Below are 23,321 nucleotides of genomic sequence, written 5' to 3' on the forward strand. Positions count from 1 at the left end.
TAACAGTGCTTTGATATTATAAGCAATGTTGCCATGAATAACTTTGTTCATGTTGTTAAAGAATGTCTTTAGGATAAATTTCAAAAAGTTGTTGGGTCCAGAGGTATTCACATTTTAACCTTGTGTTACACACTTTCGAGTATTTCTACTGGGAGACTAATAATTTCATTTAACAATGTGAGTGTACGACTCCCCACATCCCTGGTTCTTTTTAATCTGTCTGACAAAAACGTATCTCAACGCTACTTTAATCTGCATTTCTCACTTTTAAAAACGGGACCTCATAATGGGTTTTTTCTAAGCACTCTTCGTCTATCACAATACTAATTTTGTTGACACGTTCTAAACGTTTACATCCTGCAGTCAGCAGTTATGGTAAATTTACATAATTTCAATTTACATGCAAGATGACATGCAAGATGCTCCAAGTTCCTTCCAAGTGGGATGCACAAATCTCTAGAAGATGTTCCTTAGAATTTCTACAGGATACAGAGAAGAGTTTTTGTTACTAAGTAAACTTATAAATAAAATTACTAAGTAGTTTAAGTTATTACTACCCACTGATCAAGCTTTAGATCCATTTTTCAGCCTTTTTTTTTTTTTTTTTTGCTCGGCTTTTTTTTGGGGGGGGGGGGGGGTTGACTATCGCAGACCTTTTTGGTCAACTGCCAATCACTGTTAACAGCCTGCGGATCACACGGCTAGTAGCTGCCAACGCCCAGCTAGAAGAGCTTTCGACAGAGCTTCCAGGCAGGCCTTCGGGGACTCGCTGGATGATGCCAGCGCCGCCCCAGCCTCCGCGAGGAGCCGCGCGCCTGACACTCCCCTCTTCGGGATTCGGGCCAAGCCGCCTGCTCACATGACTTTACCAGAGCAAGCTTCCTGTCACCGCGGGCAGCGACCTGAACTCATAACCCCTTTTACTTAGATGAGGAAAGGAGTTTCCATCCTCCGCCCTAGGGACCACAAATTTGTGACCACCGTCGGAGCACGGGGGAAAAGAGGGTTTCTCTCTACCAAGACGCGACCCCTTTTCTTTCTGCTCAACCTCTGATTCACGCTTGAGCTCGTTAGTCGTCTTCGGCACGCCTGGAGGACCCCGTCCTCCGGAGGCTCAGGATCCAGGCCAAGTCAGGAAAGGCAGGCATCCCTGCCACTGTTCCGTGGGGCCAGTCAAAGGGGGTCCGGGCAGAGGGGGTTCTGGGGTTGGGCCGGTTTCTGCGGGGCAAGTTCGGGGCAGGTTCTGGACAGGCGAATCCCAGGGCACCCAGATTCCCGACAGGCTCTGCGCCCGGGGCCTTCGCGGCTCCTCCGCTCTTGCCGCCGCCGCCGCTGCCGCGGTTGCTGCGGGTAGGGGAGAGCTGGGGTTGTCGCGGGACGCGGAGAGTCCGTCTCGGCCGCTGTTTTTGCCCGAGGAGACTTCCTTCCTAGGTCGCACCCTGACTCCCGTGGTGTCGAGGAGGAGTCCCTGCGGACACCTCTGCACGCAGTGGAGATGCCTCTGTTTGCCACGAATCCCTTCGATCAGGATGTCGGTAGGTGCTTTTGCCGCCCCCTGTCCACCCCTCGGCGGACCGCGAGCCCTCTTGGCCCGCTCCCGGAGGACAGTCTGGACCCCCGGGCCGGGCGGAATCCTGCCTCTTTCCTGAGGCTCTTTCTGTAAGGGTTTGGAGGAGGTTGGGGGCTTGTCGCATCTTCTTGGAAAAAAAAAAGGAGGTGGCGGGGGGACTGAGACAGCCTGGGAAATAGGCCTGGAGCTGGGGCTCTGGGTTCCTAAAGAACTGCTGGAGAAGTGGGTGTCGAAGGCCGCGGAGGAACAGCTGGTGTGGCATCTGGTGCTGGGACATTGCTCCTGGGAGGACAGAATCGAGAGCTAGGGAGTCCCAGCTGGCGTAGGATGATAAGCTGTGTGATGAAGGGTTTCCCGGGCACGTGTCAAACGTTGGGAACTGGAATAATGTTTTAGGTTAGCTTCCTTAGACGACTTTAAAATCTGTTTTATAACTGTACGAGGGAGAGGAAGGAGAGAGCTTTGGTTAAGGGTAGACTCTTAAAGATACTGGGAGAGAGATGAAGATGGAATACTTGACAACAATATAAACACGCTTGAGGACCTGAGTCGCTGGGCTGCTTTCCTAGTGTAGGTCTCAGTCCTTTAAGTGTAGAAGAGGACCTGGGATCTGAAAATGCTAATTTGTTCTGAATTTGAAATAGTCTTTTTTTTTGTTTATTTGTTTTGTGAATCACAGGTTTTAAGTACTGACCATATCAATTCAACAGGTTAGCTGTGTGTGTGTGTGTTTTCCTGGTCTGAGGGTAATAATGAGAGGAGTTTGAGTTTTCCCTGAGAGAATTTTGGGGTGATTTGAATCCACTTAGTAACTACCTTGGCTCACAGGTGTGAAATGAAAGCAGGTTAAATACCATGTCTAATTGTTACAGTCAAGAAAAATAAGGGCGACCTTATGGAATTGCTATTTCTATATTTGCGTAGTTTAATTATGAAAGGTTTGAATTTGCTTTTTAATTCCCAACTTACAGCCTGCCACTGAAGCTTGAGGGTTTGGGTTAAGATTAGAAAAGGTTTCAGTCCTGTCCCCGCCACTGCCTAGCTCAGAGGGAAATCATGGACAGGTTACTTAAGTTCTTTGAGTCCTGGTGTCCTCATCTTTAAAGAAAAGGAAAATACATCCTGTTTGTGGTTCAATGAGATAACATGTATAGAGGATCTCCTGCAGTGCCTTTAGATAGTAGGCATCAACTCAAAGAAAACTTTTTTGGGACATTTTAAATGAATGTCCTGCATCTTAGCAGTGGATGGAGCTTTAGAGGTCACTAGGAGTATTTAATAAATAAATAATTGGGAAGTAACATTTAACTTAATAAGTACTTAGCACACACTGTTTATAGGACACTGCTCAGTGACATAAGAGATAGTGATGAATAAGAGATGTGGTCGCTGCTCTCAGGCAGTTTTATAACTTACTACATTAATTTCCAGGGCAAATGGTTAAAATAAAGCAGTTTCTTAATACCTGCTTCTTCTGTTTCCAGCACCTTGATCTAGTTTTCATGGTTGTATGTAACTGAGCTTCCACCTACCCAATCGTCTTTATATCCTATTGCCCTTGAACCTGCATTTCCATTGGATTCTTAATGTCAAATCCTTTCCCAGTACCTGCACCACCCAATTCAGACACAGGCTCCTTCTTGCTTTTACACTTTTGCTTGTATTGTTTCTTCTACCTTTCTGCACGTCCTCATGATTAAAGGCCAACTCAGCATCCAGCTCATACCTGAATCATATCCTGATTACTCTAACCTAGGGTTTCCATAGGTGACACTACAAATGGTTTGGACCAGGTAAATGTCTTTGTCGTGGGTATCTAGCCTCTGCAATGTAGGGTGTTTAGGAGCATCCCTGACGTCTCCCGGCTTGATGCCAGTGGCACCTCTCCCCACCCAACCCACACCTATGATTTAAAACATCTCCAGACACAGCTAAATGTCCCCCGAGGGCACAAAATAGTTTCCAGTTGAGAAACATTGTTCTATCCCACTGTTGTTGCCACCCTTTTCAGACCTCCTGCAATACTTTTTGTCTTTACTAAATTATTTCATATTAAAGGTAGTCATATGTTGCGTTATGCTCCTTAACTCTTACTTGTTGCTACAGAGGAGATGCATTATAAAAGTTTGTTGAATTGAGAATGTATCAGTTATGGTAAGCTTCTTGAGTATAGGAGCATTGTTTTGCTCCAGAAAAGCTTAGTTTTTCCTTGTTTGTTTGTTTTTGGCTGCTCTGGCTGGTGACTGGCAGAGTCTTAGTTCCCTGTCAAACCTGTGCCTTTGGCAGTGGAAACAGAATTCTAACCACTGAACCACCAGGGAAGTCCCAGAAAATTTTACCTTTTAAAAGCCAGGTTTTAGTATTTGGATCAATTCTTTCCCCATGATCCATGTATCAAAATATCATGAAAGGTTATCTAAGAAGACTTGCCAGAGACTCCCAGTAAATCATCCTTGGACAGAGTCCAGCAGACTCCCATTTAAAATTTTTTTACTAGGATAGCATGCAGAATATAGTATGTATAATACATTTAACTATTTCTTCTCACTTTATCCATCAGTGAGCATTTCATTGATACACTCTCACTAACTCACTTGATATATTTATCACTTAACATTAGCATATACTTTTACCACTTCAACATTAATTGCCGTTAGCTTTATTGATCAATAAACTGGTAAACTGAAACCATAAAGCAGAAATTTACTGATTTTTACCACGTATCATTTTACATAAAGAAGTAAAATACTGAAGATAACTTTTCCTTTGAAGAAGCACTTCAATATGTTATTAGAACATATGCTCCCTGAGGACAGAGCTTTTTGTTTGATTTGTTCACCACTGTATCCCCAACATGTAGACCACTGTCTGGCACTAATAAACATCCAGTAAACATTTATTGAACACATGAATCTCAGATGTTTTATTTCTTGCTCAGTTGAACTCTTGAATTATAAAGATAACTCATTCCATCAAGCTTTTATTTCAAAGTCCCTGGTGAATCCCATTTTGCCAGATCCATTGGTCAGTTCCTAGTCCATTTCTTTGTTGATCTCTTAGCATTCCTGTTTTTGATGTACTTCATTCTCTTGGTTTCTAGGACACCAAACTTTTTCTAACTTTCTGCTTAGTTCTTTTTAAGTCTTTTTGGCTTCCCTCTCTTTCTCTCTCTCTCTTTTTTTTTTTTTTTTTTTTGTGACTTCCAAATGTTCAGTCTTAGAACTTATTTTTTGATATATTTTTTTTCCCCTTTGGAGTCTTATGAGGCAACTTAGCTTAGTGTTAAGAATTCGGACTCTGAAGCTGCACTGTCTAAACTCAATTCCCAGGTTAGCTGCTGACCAGCCATGTAACTTTGCTTAGTTGCTTAAACATACTGTGCCGTGGTTTCCTTATTGTTAGTATGGGAAATAGAGATAATAATAGTGTTTGGTTTCTTCCCCAAACCTGCTCAGTCCTTCATCCTTGCCTATTTCAATAGATGGCATTGCTGATATTTACTGTCACTCATCTAATGTCTGCTGCTGCTGCTAAGTCGCTTCAGTCGTGTCCGACTCTGTGCAACCCCATAGACGGCAGCACACCAGGCTCCCCTGTCTCTGGGATTCTCTAGTCAAGAACACTGGAGTGGGTTGCCATTTCCTTCTCCAGTGCATGAAAGTGAAAAGTGAAAGTGAAGACGCTTAGTCGTCTCCAACTCTTAGCGACCCCATGGATTGCAGCCTACCAGACTCCTCCATCCATGGGATTTTCCAGGCAAGAGTACTGGAGTGGGGTGCCATTGCCTTCTCTGCTCTAATGTCTAGGAGTCATCATTGATTCTCCTCTCCTTTTCCTTCACCCTCCACATCTATACTCTAAGCCAGTTCTTCTGGCTCTCCTTTAAAAATATATCTACAATCTCATCACTTCTCCTTCGCTCATGACTGTTATCTTACTCCAGTCATCCTTCTCTCTTTGATAGACTGTGGCAGGAGCTGTCGGCTTCTTTGCTTCCGTTCTTGCCATTTTCAATCAGTTTTCATTTACAAAGATCCATGTTCTTTTAAAAGTCTGAGATACTGTCATTTACCTGCTCAGAATCTTCCAGGGCCTTCCCATGCCACTTATTGGGAAATGCAAGTTCCCAGTGTGGCTCACAGTCTGGTCCTTCCTGTGTTCTGATATTATGATCTCCAGACACTTTCATTCTAAGCTTCTTGTTCTTTGTACACCAAGCTCATTCCTGCTGTGGTATCTACGTTGTGCTGTTTTCTTTGTCTAGGACATTCTTCCCCCAAGTATTTGAAGATTTTATATTCATCAGTTGTTCGAGACTGTTCAAATAAGTTTCTAAGAGCGGCTTCCCCTAATTTCTTTCTGTAAAACATATCCATCTTCACCCTGCGTCCTTGTTCCATTTTGTTTCTTCATTGTACTCAGCTACCTCCCGTTGATTGATTGATTGATTGATTGTCTCCTGTGTAGAATATAAATTCCTGGAGGGTGAGAAATTTTCAGTTCTGTTCTTAGTACCATAGGGCCAATGCCTGGTACATAGGAAGCACTCAATATGTATTTATTAAATAAAGAGTTGTTGATATTTTTCTCCCTCTCTGGCCTTGCCTGTCTATTTGGTGTTGTGTTACCACCTAAAAAAATCAATGTCAGAAAACTGAGCTTATCTTTCCAGATGGGTTCTTTCTTAATTATGTAGTTTATTTTATTATGTTCTAGTTATCTTGGTTTGAAACCCAAGAGACATCTTTGAAATCATTACCCTGCTTCTGCCGAATCATCATGTCTTAGTTTTTATAATAATGCATTTGCATTCGTAGTCACACTGCTTTGGTCCAGTTCATACCCTACAATCTTGGACATGTTTTGTTAGCCCAGTCAGTATCAAACCACGTGTTTAATTTTCATAAATGTCAGTATCACAGTCTCCTGCAGTTTAGTGTGAGGGAAAGACCTTGCTTGGTCTTTGGGTTTAAACTACAGGTACAGCGTCAGCTCTTAGTAAGTGGGCAGAATGTGGACTTTAAAAACACACAAGATTCTCTTTACTGGAGTTGAATATTCAAATTCAGCATGTTCAGAATTACATTCAAACTTTACTTCTTGAGTATGCTTTTCCTCTATTCTGATGACTGGTGCTTCAGTTTATGTAGTCACATATGTCAAGAGCCTGGGTGTCATTCTTAAATTCTGTAATTGTCATTTTCTAGATTCTCACAAGAAATCCATGCTGTCTGCTGTGAGCCGGGTACCCTGAACTTGCCCTCAAGGATTCTGGTGCTGCCGTAGTCTGTGTGCTTCTAAGTTTATTCATCTGTCCCTCCATTCATGTCTCCCATCCTTTTTTTCCTCACTGCCTCCACCCAGGCACATTTAGCTTGCTCTCTGATGAGTGGTCCAGCAGCTGTCTTATCCCTGCTTCCAGTCCGTCCCCAGTTATTTTCCAGGTGACAGTGATATTTCTAAAATGTAAATGTGATCTTATGGCTCCTCTGATTAAAATAGTTGAGTAAATCTACAGCTTTCCACAGGAATTTGTGCTTTTCAGCATAGCATATATGACCTAACCCTAGTCTCTTCAGCCTCTACATTTCTCTTCAAGGCATATTTCCTGGTTGGTTTTACACCATGGCTTTTTCGTTTGTGGATTCTCTGACCTGACGTACTTTTCTCTTCATTAATCCCCATTAAAGGCTCTTTTGAGGAGCTGATGCACGTAAAGCACTCACCCCAGTACCTGCACAAGGGATACATTTCAGATCCTCTTATAATCAAGTTAGACAACAATTTGGAGGAGGCTATTCAGCTTCTGTCTTTCAAATTTAATTAACTTTATAAAGATCGCTGGGCTAGTAAATGGCTGAACCAGAATTCAAGTGCAAGTTGTCTAACTCAATCTTTACTCATACTAAATAGTTGGTAATTGTTAGCGGAATATAAGCACCCTCTGTAGGGCTTTCCAGGTGGCGCTAGTTGTAAAGAACCCACCTGCCAATGCAGGAGACAGAAGAGACGCAGGTACTATCCATAGGTTGGGAAGATCCCCTAGAGCCTTCTAGGGATAGCAGCCCACTCCAGTATTCTTGCCTGGAGAATCCCATGAACAGAAGATCCTGGTGGGCTACAGTCCATAAGGTCGCAAAGAGTTGGACAGGACTGAAGCGACTTAGCACGCACTCAGATTCTAAGAGGTGGAATCAGTTATTGTAAAACATACTGGGGAGGAAAATGTGAAAATCCAGAATACAGATCTGTTAAGGGTCTGCTGTCCACTGGGTTAAGAGATTTTCTACTCAATGTTTCTTCTGTTCCTGTTTTACTTCTCCTGTAGGTTATTCTTTCTGATGCGTCTAGGTTTTCATTTCTATCTTGGGCTCTTTTCTGAGACACTTTCATGTTTTCCTTTGACACCTGCTTCCCCGTCTGGTCTGGTTAGAAGAGCTTCAGATTGCACTGCCAGTAGGATTTCCAGTGCTCAGGATGGACAGGAAAGTTAGGTGAAACATTTCTGGAAAACTGAGTCTGATGATCTCCAAAAGAGGATGACTTCTTTAGGACTTGTGTTTTCCCTTGACTGATTTGATGAACTCTTACACCTCCAGACTGACTGAATGAGTGTTTTTCCTATAGCCTGAACATGGTACACAGTCATCCTGGCAGCACCTCCCCAAATCTCTAGCAGTCATAAATTTTGAGAAAATCAGAAGTAGCTGCTTATCAGAAAAAAGTTCTTCAATCCATTGAGAAGACTACTGAAATTCAGATGAGGCTCATTGTGTGATTCTTCTGGGTACTTCTAGGCAAATTTCTCAGTCTCCTGTTTTTGAGTATAATGGTAAGGATAATCTGAGGATAAAATGAGATCATTATGAAGCTTTGAATTCTTTGGAAGCAAGTCTGTTATATTTGCTTGTCACTTTTCCCTTTCCCGCGAACCCTGTTTTTTGTCTTAGAAAATGAAGAGTGTTGACGTCGCTGTTTACAAATCCATGTTGAACTGCTCCGATAGTTTATATTTTTCTGATTTAAAAAATGTTTATTATTTTACAGCCTAGAAGAACTGAGCTATTGAGGCAGCATCAGTAAATAATGTGAATAGTTTTAGTGTTCTGAGATGAGTGGCATCTCTGATCTCTATTAAGATTGAGTTAGATCCTGATCCTGTTTATGCATAAGAAAATGTTTAGCATAATATCTGCTAATGACTATACCAGACACCCCTGCTGCTGCTGCTGCTGCTGCTAAGTCACTTCAGTCGTGTCCAACTCTGTGCGACCCCATAGATGGCAGCCCACCAGGCTCCCCCGTCCCTGGGATTCTCCAGGCAAGAACACTGGAGTGGGTTGCCATTTCCTTCTCCAATGCAGAAAAGTGAAAGTGAAGTCGCTCAGTTGTGTCCAACTCCTAGCGACCCCATGGACTGCAGCCCACCAGGCTCCTCGGTCCATGGAATTTTCCAGGCAAGAGTACTGGAGTGGGTTGCCATTGCCTTCTCCAAGACACCCCTGGGTATGCCTTAATTCAGATCATCCTTAGTTATGATAATAGACAATTTGTATTTGATCAGACATAAGCTTGTCATTTCTAGTTAACTATTTACTTTTTAGTAAGTTAGGTTTTAGTAAGCTTAACTATTATATATTTTTTTGCTGTTTTTAAAAACTTTTATTGGAGTATAGTTGATTTACAGGGTGTGTTTCTGTATAGCAAAGTGAATCAGTTATGCATATACATATATATATATATATATATATACGCTTTTATTTTTAGATTCTCTTCTCATAGAGGCTGTTACAGAGCATATTGTATTATTTAATAAAGAAACTGATAGGTTTCAAAATTTAAGTGTATTCTTTTAAAAAATGCACTAAGCTTTTACAAAATCTGCTTGGCTACCAGTCAGTAAGAATGATGAATTAATTATTTAAGTGCGCTGCCAGATCAGAATGATAGCCTGCTTTCCTTTTCTAAGATGAAGTACAGTCATCCCTCAATATCTGCAGGACTTCCCATGGACACAGAACTGCAGATGTTCAAAGTCCCTCATAAAATGGCATAATGTGTTCATATAACGTATGCACATCCTCTCATAGACTTTTTTTTTTTACAAGTTGGAAAAGATGTTTTTACCATAGAAAATTTTTAAAAATATTCTTTACAAATACTGAACACTTACAAATTAATAAGACACTTAGGTTTAGTTACTTAGTCGTGCCCAACTCCTGCGACCCTATGGACTGTGGCCTGCAGGCTTCTCTATCCATGGGATTCTCCAGGCAAGAATACTGTAGTGGGTTGCCATTTCCTTCTCCAGGAGATCTTCATGACCTGAAATCAAACCTGGTCTCCTGCATGGCAGGCAGATATTTTACCAGCTGAGCTACAAGGGAAGCCCTACGACACTTATGTAGACATACAAAAAGAGAGATGGGCAAAGGCCATGAATATGTATGTCACAGAGAAAAATACAAGTAGTTGATATAAACAGTATATTACACTTGACTCACTAATAATTAAACATCGAGAAACTACAATAAAAGTGAAATATTTTTATTGTAAAGTTTAGGCAATTATTTCTGAAAATTAGCATATTTTTTGGCAGTTACTAGTGCTTGTTTTAAGTATCTGGTTACAAAAAGAAACCTGCAATCTTAAAAGAACACATTTAAAAAAGTATGTATATAAAAATAAAGCATTGGAGGGCTTTGCTGTAAACATGAGGTCTTTCCTTTTCCTGCCAGTGTTTCCTCCTTTTCCAGTTATTTTAAGAGACTTGTTCAATCAGTCTTATTGAACCACACAAGACCAAAGCCCCTCAGGGGTTCTGGAAGGAAAATTCAGATTCGAGGTATTCAGGAGAGTGAAGAAGAAGCACGTCTCCCTCTGAGTTCATCCCAAAGGAGATGAATACTCCCATATACTTTCAGTCAGGGGTCCCCAGCCTCTGGAATCTAATGCCTGATAATCTGACATGGAGCTGAGGTATTAATAATGGAAATAAAGTTCACAATAAATGTAGTGTGCTTAAATCACCCCCAAACCATCCCCACCCCACCCCTGCCTTCCTGAAATTGGTCCCTGGTGCCAAAGAAGTTGGGGACCACTGCTTTAAATCATCTCTAGATTATTTGTAATGCCTAGTAATATGTGTTCTTGCCTGGAGAATCCCAGGGACGGGGGACCCTGGTGGGCTGCCATCTATGGGGTCGCACAGAGTCACGACTGAAGTGACTTAGCAGCAGCAGCAGTAATACGTAAATGCTATGTCAATAGTTGTAAATACAGTGTAAGTGCTGTGTAAATAGTCACCCATGCACAGCACATTCAAGTTTTGCTTTTGGGAACCATTTGGAATTTTTCTTTTTCTGACAGTTTTGACCTATGGATGCTGAATCTGCAGACTGTAAATGTTAGACTGGAGGATCTTGTTCGGGATGACTCACTCAGTCTTTTTGGGTGTCAAATGGTTTGGGGGATAAAAGGGGCAAGGTTCTGGGACTCCTCAGAGCAGTTCCCCTTGGATTTACTTCACACGTTGGCTTTCTTTTAAGATAAATTTTTCTTAGAAATGGTTGAATAATAAAGAATTTGACTAATCTTTGTCCATGTTTTCTGGAAAGTGTTAGTCACTCAGTTGTGTCTGACTCTTTTTTGAGCCCATGGGCTGTAGCCCGCCAGGCTCCTCTGTCCGTGGGATTTTCCAGGCTAGAATACTGGAATGGGTTGCCATTTTCCTTATCCAAGGGATCTTCCCAACTCAGGAATCGAACCCAGGTCTCCCTCATTGCAGTCAGAGAATCTTTACTATCTGAGCCACCAGGGAAAAGTGAAAGTGAAAGTCGCTCAGTTGTGTCTGACTCTTTGCGACCCCATGGACTGTACAGTCCATGGAACTCTCTAGGTCAGAATACTGGAGTGGGTAGCCTTCCCCTTCTTCAGGGGATCTTCCCAACCCAGAGATGGAACCTAGATCACCCAGGGAAGGGAACCTTTAAATCCTTGGAATTTCCCAAGTGGTAGGAGCATCTTTCATATTTATGGTGGGTTCCTGGGACAGTCCTTTGGTTTATACTAGTAAAATCACTCAGTATGGGGGCTGATTGCTCCAAAAAGACTAATCTTGTGATTAGATGGCTGGCGCGTTGAGTCACATGGTATCAACTGGCCCTCCACAAAGGAGGAGGAGGCTTGGAGATGGAGTTTCAGGAGGCGGCCCCTCATTCAGTCAACAATACCTTCTTGATGAAACCCCAATAAAAACCGTGGACACCCAGCCTCCATTGAGCTTCCTGGTTGGTGATCCACAGTGACATGCCAGGAGGATGAGGAGTCCTGAGGGTGCAGAAGCTTTGCTTTTGAGATCCTCCCAGCCCCAGCACAATGCGTATCTCTTCTTTGGCTGGTTGACATTTGTATATTTTATAATAAAACTGTAATTATAGGTGATTTTCTTCATTCTGTAAGTGGTTATAGTGAATCACTGAACCCAAGAGGATAGTGGAAACCCCTGAATCTGTAGCCAGTTGGTCAGAATGTATGTGGCCTGGGAAGCCCAGAGCTTGTTTCTTGTGTCTGAAGTGAGGGGAGACTTGAAGACCTGTACCTTCAACCTGTGAAGTGTGTGTGCTAACTCCAGGTAGCTAGCATTAGATTTAACTTGTAGAGGGTTTCTGCATTGAAAAGTAAAATTTGAAAAAAGCACTGAAATAGATGTTACTAAAGGTCTATGTTTCTGTGACCCTTATGGATTCATATTGCAGTTGTATGATCAAGTTTAGAATTTATTGAGCATTTAGACTGAAAACATGAATGTTCAAAGAATTACCCAAAGTAGAAGTTGTTATTTTTAAGGGATTTACAGTTATGGAAGCTTAAACAGGTCAATTTACTGTTACCATCTTGGCACACCTGCCAGTGAGAACACATTAAACAGCATTTCAGCACTTGCTTTCAAAGTAGCTCATTTACTTTGTCTCCAGATTTATGTTAAGTTTCTCATTATAGTTTCTTCTTTTCCCTCTCCCAAACTATTTTTTACATGTTGGCAGCAGATTCATGTTTTTTTCCCTAAAAGTCCAACTCTGATCAGAGTGTTTCCTTGCTCAAAATTTTCTTAGCTCTCTGGTGTTTCTTGAATTAATACAGATCCCCTCATGGTTAAAGCTCATTTAAAACAATTTAGTGAGTCTAGAAATTCTTTTACTTGTAGCTGCATCTTGCTTGCTTCATTTTTTTCCTGGTGGACTTTCTCAGGATTCCAATAAAGAGGCAAAAGAGAAAATACTCCAGACACAGATCTTTTCTACTGGTGCAGATGGTGACATAGTGTATCAGTTCAGGTGTTCTGGACTTTCTTGGTATGTTGCTGTTTCATAGTGACAAGAACTTTAGGTCTTGAAAGACTTAGTCTACAGTAACCTTGTTTTAGGTATAGAGTAAACCAACAAGGGGCTTCTCTGGTGGCTCAGTGGTAAAGACCCCCACTTGTCAATGCCGGAGACATGAGTTTGATCCCTGATCAGGAAGATCCCTTGGAGAAGGAAATGGAAACCCACTCCAGTGTTCTTGCCTGGGAAATCTCATAAATAGAGGAGCCTGGCAGGCTTAAAGTCCACAGCGGTCACAAAAGAGTTGGACATGACTTAGTGACTTAGTTCTCTTTGGAGTTCACATGATTTTTTGTGTCAGTTACTTTGACACTCTCTAGTTAGGCACATGTATGTTAAGGATTTTTGTCTTCTCTGAGAATTGACCTCTTTATTATGTAATGTCTTTGTCCGTGATGATTTTCCTTGTTCCAAAGTTGGCTTCATCAGACATTAATATAACTAATCCCACTTCTTTGTGATTAGTGTCAGCATGCTGTTTCTTTCTCCATCCTTTTACTTTATATGTATGTCTTTATATTTAAAGTGGGTTGCTTGTAGTTGACATTTAATTGTATCTTATTTTTTGATCACTCTGACAATCTCTGCCTATATTTAGACCATTAACATTTAAAGTGATTATTGATATTGTTGGATAAACATCTACCATACCTGTTATAATTTTCTAGTTGTAACCCTTGTTTTTTATTTCTGTTTCTGATACTCTTCGACCTGCCTTTGGAGTTTTAATTGAATATTTTATATGATTCCATTTTCTTTTTTTAGCATATTAATTATATATATTTTTCTACTTTTTTAACTGCCTAAGAGTTTACAATATATATATGCATTTACAACTAGTCCAAGTTCACTTTCAAATAACATGGTGCCACTTCAGTGATAGTACAGCTCACCTTCTAGTAACAAAATATTCATATTCCTAATTTCTCTCTTTTGTTCCTGGTGTCCTTGCTGTGCTTCATTTCATTTATACATATGCCTGCACACACACATTCATGTATGCATATCTCCTATATTCTCCCTGAAAAACTTCTGAAACATTTCTTGCAAGGCCAGTCTAGTGGCAGCAGATACCCTTGATGTTTCTTTATTTGAGAAAGACTGTCTTTTCCTTATGGATAATTCCACAGGATATATAATCCTTGATTGGTGGTTATTTTCTCAATGCTATTTCATTCCATTCTCTCCTTGTTTGCATGGTTTCTGAGATGTCAGGTATAATCATTCTGTTTACTTCTGAATAGGTAAGGTGTTTTCTTCTGCTGGCTTCTTTTTTTCAAATTAAAAAAATTTTTAAATTGGAGAATAATTGCTTTACAATGTTGTCTTAGTTTCTGCCATACAGTAAACATGTGGGAATTAGCTAAAAGTATGCATATACCCGCTCCCTCTTGAGCCTCCCTTCCACCTCCCACCCCCCAGTCTCAGCCCTCTAACCCTCACAGAGCACCGAGCTGAGCTCCCTGGGTTGCACAGCTGCTTCCCGCTAGCCATCTCTCTACAGATGGTAGTGTATAAAGTCAGGGCTGCTCTCCCAATTTGTTCCACCCTCTCCTTCCTCTGTTGTGTCCACCAATCCATTCTGTACATCTGTTGGCTTCTTTTTTTTTCCCCTTTATTTTTGATTTTCTGCTGTTTGATATGCCAGTGTGTTTGTTTCTTTATTTGACATTTATTGTACTTGGTGTTCCTGCAGCTTCCTGGATCTGTGGTTTGGTGTCTGACATTAATTTGGGAGAGATTCCGGGTCATATTTGGTTCAAATATTTCTTCTTTTTCTTTTCCTCTTTCTTCTCTGGTATTCCAGTGATTCCTTTGTCACAGCTTTTATAGTTTCCCACAGCTCTTGGATAATCTGTTTCCCCCACCACCCCCCCCACCCCACCCCCCGCTTCGGCCCCTTCCCTCCATCACTTTTTCCTCTTTGTGTTTCAGTTTTGGAAATTCCTAGTGACATGTCCTTAGGTTCAGAGATTCTTGCTTCAACTGTGTCCAGACTGATGATAAGCCCATCCAAGGATGTTCATTTATATTATATTGTTGTTTGATCTCTAATATTTCGTTTTTAGAAATTCCATCTCTCTACATTGTCCATCTGTTCTTGCATATTACCTCCTTTTTCCATTTAGAGCTCTTAGCATATTGTCATATTCTTTAAAAATTCTGGTCTGATAATTCCAACATCCTTCTCATGTCTGAGTTTGGTTCTGATGCTACTCTGATACCCTTCCAATTGTGCTCATTGCCTTATAGTGTGGCTTGCCAGCAGCTGGATATGATATACTAGACGAAGGGACACCTGCCTTTAGTGGTGTGATAATCAGGTGCCGACTGTCCTGGGATTTGGGCTCAGTGAGCCTCTCTGCCCCTGGGGTGTGAATTCTCACATGCTTCTCAGTGTCCATCCCCTGCTCATCCCATTGGTGGGATGGGATGGCTCCCGTGGGCTGGAGTTGGATATTCCCCTTCTCCCACGTGGAAGGCTGGAACAAGCTAGCTTTGGGATTTCTCTTCCCACAGTTGGGTTAATCTCTGGTAAAACACTAGTTGGTTAAGACTGATAAAATAATTTCTCTTGAGGGTAGGATTTTTTAGGAAGAGAATACTCTGGTGTATTTCAGAATGGTCAGTTTCTCTCCCCCTGCTGGAAAAATAGGGGAAATTTTCTGTGATGTTCACCTTGAGAACCTGGAAGAATGGTGGAATTGAAATTCACAAAAGTATGGGAAGTCTTCTTAGCCGCCTCTTCTCAGGGGTTTTAACTCAGACTTGTGCACACTTAGCCTCCAGCAGTTTGATGGTTTCAGTGTAGATTTTCCTCCCCTGATACTGGTTCCTGGTGATGTTTGTGCTGATGAGCTTCTGCTCTGTTAAGTTGTGGTTCTGTGTATCTGCCTATCTGTATGTCTAATTTGGGGGCATCAGTTTGCCTTGTGACCTCACTTCTGGGGGCTCTAAGAAGAGTCGTTGATTTTTCACTTTGTTCAGTGTTTTACTTGTTAGGATGAAGTGAATACATCCAAGCTGCATACATGCCAGACTGGAAAACTGCAGGGAGGGTGGGGGGGGGGGGTGGGGGGGTGGAATTCCTTATTTTTGCTGCCCAAGTCTATACCTGGTGTCTCCCTGTCTAGAAAAAGTTTGCTTTATCTACAGAAAGTAAACCATCACTCACTTTCTCGGAATAGGGAAGTGATTGCTAGAGCCCTTGAGTGAGGAAATAGAGCCTGCCTACATTTCAAACAGCATTAACCCATTTTGCTAACTTGGAAGTGCTCTTTTTCTTCATTCTCAATTGCAATAGTTGAATTTCCTGAGGATTCAACAGACTAGTTCTTAAGCTTTTTTTCTTACTAACAATACATGGTTCACCTTTCTTGGGTCTTCTCAATAGTTTACCATGGATCAGTGTTGTTCTGTAGCTTTTGAGATATTGTTGCTGTTATTGCTTCTCATGTTTTCCTTATCCTTGTGTTTTCATTAAAATTCCTTTATTGTAATGAAGAAAGGGGTCTAAATTAATGATTTGGTTTAATCTGCCATACCTCTGGCTTTTTTTATTTTAACTTGTCAAGTTTAGATTTAAGGGAAAATATTCAGTTAAAGCTTGGTTTTCTTTTGTTCAGTGCCCCCTCCACCCTACTTCTCAGAATCCAAACTCAACAAATAGATAGTTAATTTAATTCCCTGGAACATTTTGATAGAGACATGTTCTTTGTCATGTTCCTTCAAGGGCAAGTAAAGCTAAGAATTAACTATGTAAATCATCTATGAATTAACTATGAAAATCCTCTGTCTATGGGATTTTCCAGGCAATAGTACTGGAGTGGATTGCCATTTCCTTTTCCAGGAGATCTTCCCGGCCCAGGGATCGAACCCGGGTCTCCCTCATTGTAGACAGACGCTTTACCGTCTGAGCCACCAGGGAAGCCACAGTTGTAAATAGTTAGTGAAGCTAACTATTAACTATTGATAATGAAAGAGTTCTTTATTTTGGTCTTTCTGTGTGCAGATAGGGATAGACCTGTGTGTGTGTACATTTTTATAACAAAAAATCAGTGCCCCCCCTTTTTTTTAAATACCAAGTAACAAACAAATGAAGTAAAAGTGGGGAAAATAATTGTGATAGGTAACAAAGGTACCCACCTCTTTTTAAAGATAGACGTAAATATTTCATTAACCAGATGTTGATAGCTCTTGTGATTTGTTGGTCCTTGGTTATACTACAGTTTGGTAATTTGAATGTAGTCATTTACCTCTTAAAGACTTTTTAGAAATAATGTTTCTGCAATTTCTTCTTGTAATATACAGAGAAAGCAACCAGTGAGATGAATACTGCTGAGGATTGGGGCCTCATTTTGGATATTTGTGATAAAGTCGGTCAGTCTCGCACTGGGTAAGTGTTGCAGGGTTTCAAAGGATTTTTGTTTTTTCGTCCTATTTATTAATGGGAATAAAACTGGAGTTAGAAGGTAAAGCTTATTACTACAATCACAATTTGGTTTGAAAAAAGAATGTTTTCACTAGCAAGATTTGAGGAATCATCTTGTTTAGGTTATTCCTTGTAACAGTAGGGACAGCATGACCAGTAACAGTATTGATATTTTAATTATTCACCCTTGTCCATATTTGTCTCCTAAAATCTAGTTTTTCCCACTGATTTTTAAAAAAAATTTTATTGAAATATAGTTGACTTACATGTTGTGTTAATTTCTGCTCTACAGCCAAGTGATTCACTTTTACCTATATATATTTTTCATATTCTTTTCCATTGTGGTTTATCACAGGATATTGAATATATTTCCCTGTGCTGCACAGTAGGACCTTGTTGCTTAGCCATCCTCTGTATAATAGTTTGCATCTGTTAATCCCAAACTTCCACTCCATCCCTCCCTCACATCCCCTCCGCTTCGGCAACCACCAGCCTGTTCTCTGTGTCTCTGATTCTATTTCATATATAGGTTCATTTGTTTCATATTTTAGATTCCACATGTAAGTGATACCATATGGCATTTGTCTTTTTCTGGCTTACTTTGCTTAGTATGATAATCTCCAGGTCCATCCATGTTGCTGCAAGTGGTATTATTTTTTTCTTTTTTGGGGCCGAGTAATATTCCATTATATACACACACCAGTCTTTATCCACACTCATCTGCTGATGGATATTTAGGTTGTTTCTTTTCCCACTGATATTTAAAGTCATCACTGATTTCTCAGATACCAAATTTTTTGGTTATTTCTGTATTCTTGTCTTCTTTGTCACATCTTCACATTTGACTCAACTAATCATTGACTACAGAAAGAGACAGTTTAGGGAAATAGAATTGTAAACTTTTTGGCCTACAGACTTTTTGCTAATACAGGACTTTCTAAACAGTGCAGCAAGCAGATTAACTGAAGAGTGGTTTGCAAGGCGTATATAGAGTAATGGTTTCCTCCACTCCTGGGCTAATAACGTCCAGTTATGAGTAGCCACGTTTATCTCTTTGTGCCACATGAACCCTGTCTTATTTACATACTTTCCTGTGAAGAATGTTTGAGAGCACTGCTAAATCATGCTGGATTCTCCTGGTTGTAGTATTAACCCTCTGATGGTACCTTCTCAGGCTCTTCTTCAATCCCTTTTAAATAGACATAGTTCCTTAAACTTTCTCTGATCCTTTTTTTTTTACCCAGCACTTTTTCTTTTTTTTCTCTCATAGCTTCCAAGTATCTTTATGTGACTTCTATATTTTTAGCTCTGATTCTGTTTACTCAAGCACTACTCCCATGGATGCAGCATAATTTCAGAATATCCCATGTTATAAGCCTCAATCTCACCACCTAGAACCCTGAACTCATGTCCCTTTTTGCTTTAGACCTCCATTCCCTCCTTTGTCCTCACCTCTGTTAATGACAAGGTTATTTTCATTTCTGCTTAAAACCTCAGGCTCGCCCCTGCAGTCAGCTTCTTACTGAATTCTGTCAGTTTGATCCATGATCTCTCTCACGATGTTGATGTCATAGAGTCTCCTTAGTTAAGTTCCTGAACTTGGTCAGATTAGTCAGGAAAGTTTGTCTTTTAAGGCCTTTCTGCCCCTTCACTTTAGATCTTTTTAGCCTATAATGTGCTCCTCCTGGCAGGCTCCCAAAGTCGTGGCTCCAAGCGTGGTCTCATCCATCCTCTTTGTTGTCTTTGCATTTTAGTAGCCTCAGTCTTGTTCTTTCCGGCCTGGTTGCTTCCTTAATTTAATTGAAGTTCAAGTAGCTGCTGCATGTTGCTTATCTGTTCCTTTTTCTCTGCTTCTATTGACTGCACTTTACTTGAGCCATCCTTAACCATGCTTAGACTAGTGAGTTAACCTTCTGTCACTTCCTTCTGTCTTTTTCTGTCCAGTTCTTATAATCAGTTGCCATGTGACAACTCTGACCGTGTTACTCCTCTGCCTTTCACTGAATTAAGCCTAGTAACCTCCTTAGGCCTCTGAATCATTTATTTTTCATTTACTTCTTTTGTACTCACTATTCTTTTCAATGGACTTCCCTGGTGGCTCAGTGGTAAAGAATCCACCTGCCAATGCAGGAGATGCAGTTTCGATCCCTGAATGGGGAAGATCCCCCTGGAGGAGGAAATGGTCACCCTCTCCAGTGTTCTTGTCTGGGAAATCCCATGGATGGAGGAGCCTCATGGGCTATAGTCCACAGGGTTGCAAAAGAGTCGGTCATGACTTAGTAACTAAACAGCAACAACACATTCTTTTCAACTCAGATATTTGAGTTTCCAGTGCTTTTCAGCCTTTTGTATTGCTTTTGGTCCCTCTGTTCCTTCAGTGGGGAATATTCTCATCTCCATTCTCAGTGGTGTCTCATATCCTCCAGACCCACTGTGGATATTATTTCTTCCATAAAGCCTTTCCTTGTCCCAATGACTGAAAATCTAAATCCTCAAAGCACGCTATCAAAACCATTCTTGTTTTAATTTTGTCTTGTGTAATAGTAATTTATATGTGTCCAGTAGATGTAGATTTGTAGCTTGTTATGCAGAGGAAAGCAAGTAGCCTAGTGGTTAAGGGCATGGCCTCTGGGATGAGATGCCTGGGCTGGGACCCTGCTCTGACTGCTTAGCTGTGTTACCAGTGGACATAGTAACTTTAGTTTGCTACTTGAGAATAAAAACAGTATCTTTTTCATAGAGGGTTTATGGTGAGTGCAAGATTAGTTACTACATGCAAAGTGTGGGTAAGTGGGTGTACCTCTGCTTCTTTTTGATTAAAGTGATATTGTCTGACAGTTTGTTGAGGATGAGGTATCCACCTAGCTCCATCCCTGTGTGTTTTGGAGATAAAGCTTTTATCTAGCAGTGCAGTTGGAAAGTCCCCTCCTCTCTTCACCCCATCAGTTTTCATTAGTTTGGTGTTCTTCATTTTGGAGATGCTTTTTATAATAATGTGGTTAGTGGCTTGAAATGAAAAGACAAACTCCCTTTCATGACTAGAAATGTTCCATATTTTTCTAGTGAAAAAATAAATTTGAACCCATCTAAAAATCCCATATGATACGTTGTGAGGATTTAAAGAGATCAATTTGTTTTTCTGCAGCTAACATTATTATTAGAAACTCTAATTTGTTAATTTTATTTCCTGTTTTTTTCTTGTGATGAGAACTGTGAAAAGATGTACTCTCTCAGCAACTTTCAAACATAACAACCAAGTATTGTAACTATACTCTCTGCACTCTGCATTACGCCCTTAGAACTTACTTATCTTGTAACTGAAAGTTTGTACCTTTTGGCCCATTTTACTCATTTTGCCCACCCCTTGCCCACCCCTTGCCCACCCCTCCACCCTTCCGGCAACCACCACTCGGTTGTTTCTGTGATTTTGATTTTATTAGATTTCGCATACCAGTGAGATCAGTGTTTGTCTTTCTCTGTCTTATTTCAGTTAGTGCAGTGCCCTCAGGGTTCCATCCATATTGTCCTCAGGTCAGGTTTATGTTGTCTAAGAATCTAGATATGCATTTTAAATGTACTAATTTGTTGCTTTAAACAGTTGTGTTTTATTTGTATTTTGTTGTTATCTAGTATCAGTAGGTTTACATACACGCTCATTTTAAACTTTTTTCATATTTACTTTAGAGAGCATTCTCTCTCTCAGTATTTTTCTTTAATATTTTGTTACCCTTTGGAGATTTTAATTGACATTGTGCCAAATCTGTGAATTTACTCGGGAAATGTTCTCAGCTTTGCTAATTTAAATAGAGAGGTGGTTCTTTTTGTTTTTTATTAATATTTTTTTCCTTTCCTCTTTCTTTCTTTTCCCTTTTCACTTATTTTTTCTTCCTTAATAGTAAGTTCTTGCTCTCTGGTTCCTTTAAAGTCTCATTACATTAATTTTCACGCAGTTGTTTGTTTATATAAATGTGATATCTCTTTCTAGCTCTTTTTAATAAAGAATTGTTTGAAAAAGACTATATAGTAGTTGAGATACCATTGTAATCTCACTAGGGTTCAAAAAAATGCAAACCCACAAAGTTTGTTTATGTGTGTGATTTCTCTTTAAAATAATGTTTTACATACATATCTGGTTGTATTTTCACCTTCTTGCTGTGCCTTGACTTCATAGTAGGAAATAAGCCACATTTTGGGTCTTATTTTGATTTTCATGGGCCCTCAGCACTTTTGATTGGGCCACATTTTGATTTTCATGGGCCCTCAGCACTTTTGTCTTCCTAGGTCCCTTTCTCCATAAAAAGTAATAAAAATATTTTATGGCTGCATTGTTATAGACAAATGTATTATTATACATGAAAACATTTTCTTTGATCCAAGTTTGTGGCATTCAGTACATTCACATTACTATGAGATCATCTCCGCTATCCATCTCCAGAACTTTTCATCATCTCAGGTGAACTCTTCTTGTCAAACAACTTAACATTCCCCTCTTCCCTTGAACCTGGTAACCATTTACAGTTTTGTTTTAATTTTTTTTAATCATTTTATAATTAGGTATATGGAAAACTCATGGAGATCGGGTTTATATTGTCTAGCAACCTAGATATGTTTAGTATGGGTTGGTGATGGTAGCATATGAGTATTGAACATACGTATTGTAGATTGTTAGTGAAGCATTCTGAGTACCTGGTGTGCTTTAGAAAAGGTTGAAACATGTCACTGGTGTGAAAGGGAAAGTGGGCTTGCGTTTTCCTGAGACTGGTGTAGACAGGGCAGGTTGAAGTATGAAGTTCATAAGGTTATTCGTGTACTAGGCAACAGTCTAGGTTTTTTTTTTTTTAAAACATTGTCATATGGAGTTAATCTGTGATTTCATAAAATGTACAGATCTATTGAAGAGGATGGATTTAGGGAAGGGGGAGGGAACTTTAAGAAAAGCACTTCTGTTTTGTAAGATTTGTTTATTTTAATCAAAATGATTTGTTACCAGCAATATATTGTAGAATTATTTAGTATATAAATAAAATAACTTATATTAAAGTGTTTATCCCCTAAGAAAATAATATTTTAAAATCCTTTGGCCCTTTTTAAAAGAAAAAAAATTCTTTCTTGTAAACTATTTTGGAATTGTGGTCATTTGGAAAAATATTCTCAAGTTCTAAGGGGAAATGAAGAGCCAATTATTGTGAAATTTCATTTACTCAGAGAACTGTGACCCAGGAACATGGTTCCAGCAGTCTTTCAGAAAACCCTCCTTAATTCTTCTTCTTTGAACTGTACATATCTGTGTATTTGTTTGTTGATTTATAGAAATATTTATGCTTATATGAAATATGTACTTTTTTGTTTCAAAAATACTCACATGGCTGAAACATTAAAATAACTTAAAATAACAAAATAACTCCTGTCCCTGTTTCTCTCCCCCATCCTCTGTAGGTAACCATTTCTGTTTCCTTTGTATCTTTCTATTGTTCCTTTATACAAATACAAAAATAATTTTCCCACATTGATAGGCAATAAACATTTGTAATTACTTAATTCCTTAACATATCCTGTCACCCTAAAGTGTTTGAATATGCTGGACTTAAAACTTAAAAAAAATTATGAAATTTTTTTTTTCTGACTTTGTAAGATATTCACATGATGTTTAGTGTGCAGTTCCAGTGTCTGAGTAAGTACTGAAAAATGCTTAGCCAGTGAGGTCATATGATAGACTGAAAAGTCTCTGTTCAAAATCAAGAGAACTTTCAGAATAATACTAGCAGTTTTCTTTAATGTGTCTTCACATAGCTTTTGTCTGTTAGTTTTTATTGATTTGTTTATAATTTCATATGTAAAAAAATAGATGTGAGAGTAAGTATTGATTATCCACAAAAAAAATTAATATTTTGTAATTGACATCCAGATTAATTTGTGCTATTATTTAAATCTTAAC

General features: G+C 39.9%; 1 protein-coding gene and 1 long non-coding RNA gene across 12 annotated transcripts in view; one reads left to right on the forward strand and one right to left on the reverse strand.

Moving 5' to 3' along the window:
- Positions 1–186: 186 nt before the first annotated feature.
- On the reverse strand, positions 187–781 carry LOC129625496 (uncharacterized). Its single transcript, XR_008701477.1, has 2 exons — positions 654–781; positions 187–479 (listed from the first exon to the last, which is right to left on the reverse strand). It is a non-coding gene; the product is annotated as an uncharacterized LOC129625496 (long non-coding RNA).
- A 547-nt stretch (positions 782–1,328) lies between these two features.
- Positions 1,329–23,321, forward strand: part of STAM (signal transducing adaptor molecule) — a 66,443-nt gene continuing 44,450 nt past the window's right edge. For 4 of the 11 annotated variants that reach the window (XR_008701471.1, XR_008701472.1, XM_055543928.1 and 1 more), the window contains exons 1-2: positions 1,329–1,535; positions 17,266–17,350. Coding sequence is in view for 6 of the 11 variants with exons in the window: in XM_055543928.1 (XP_055399903.1) it covers positions 1,496–1,535; positions 17,266–17,350 (125 nt within the window). In the remaining 5 variants the exon portion in view is untranslated. The remainder of the gene's footprint in view (positions 1,536–17,265; positions 17,351–23,321) is intronic. The other 7 variants (XR_008701473.1, XR_008701475.1, XR_008701474.1 and 4 more) reach the window with 3 other exon arrangements.

Source organism: Bubalus kerabau, chromosome 13 (genome assembly GCF_029407905.1).
Source record: "Bubalus kerabau isolate K-KA32 ecotype Philippines breed swamp buffalo chromosome 13, PCC_UOA_SB_1v2, whole genome shotgun sequence".
In the NCBI taxonomy this organism is placed as follows: Eukaryota; Metazoa; Chordata; class Mammalia; order Artiodactyla; family Bovidae; genus Bubalus; species Bubalus kerabau.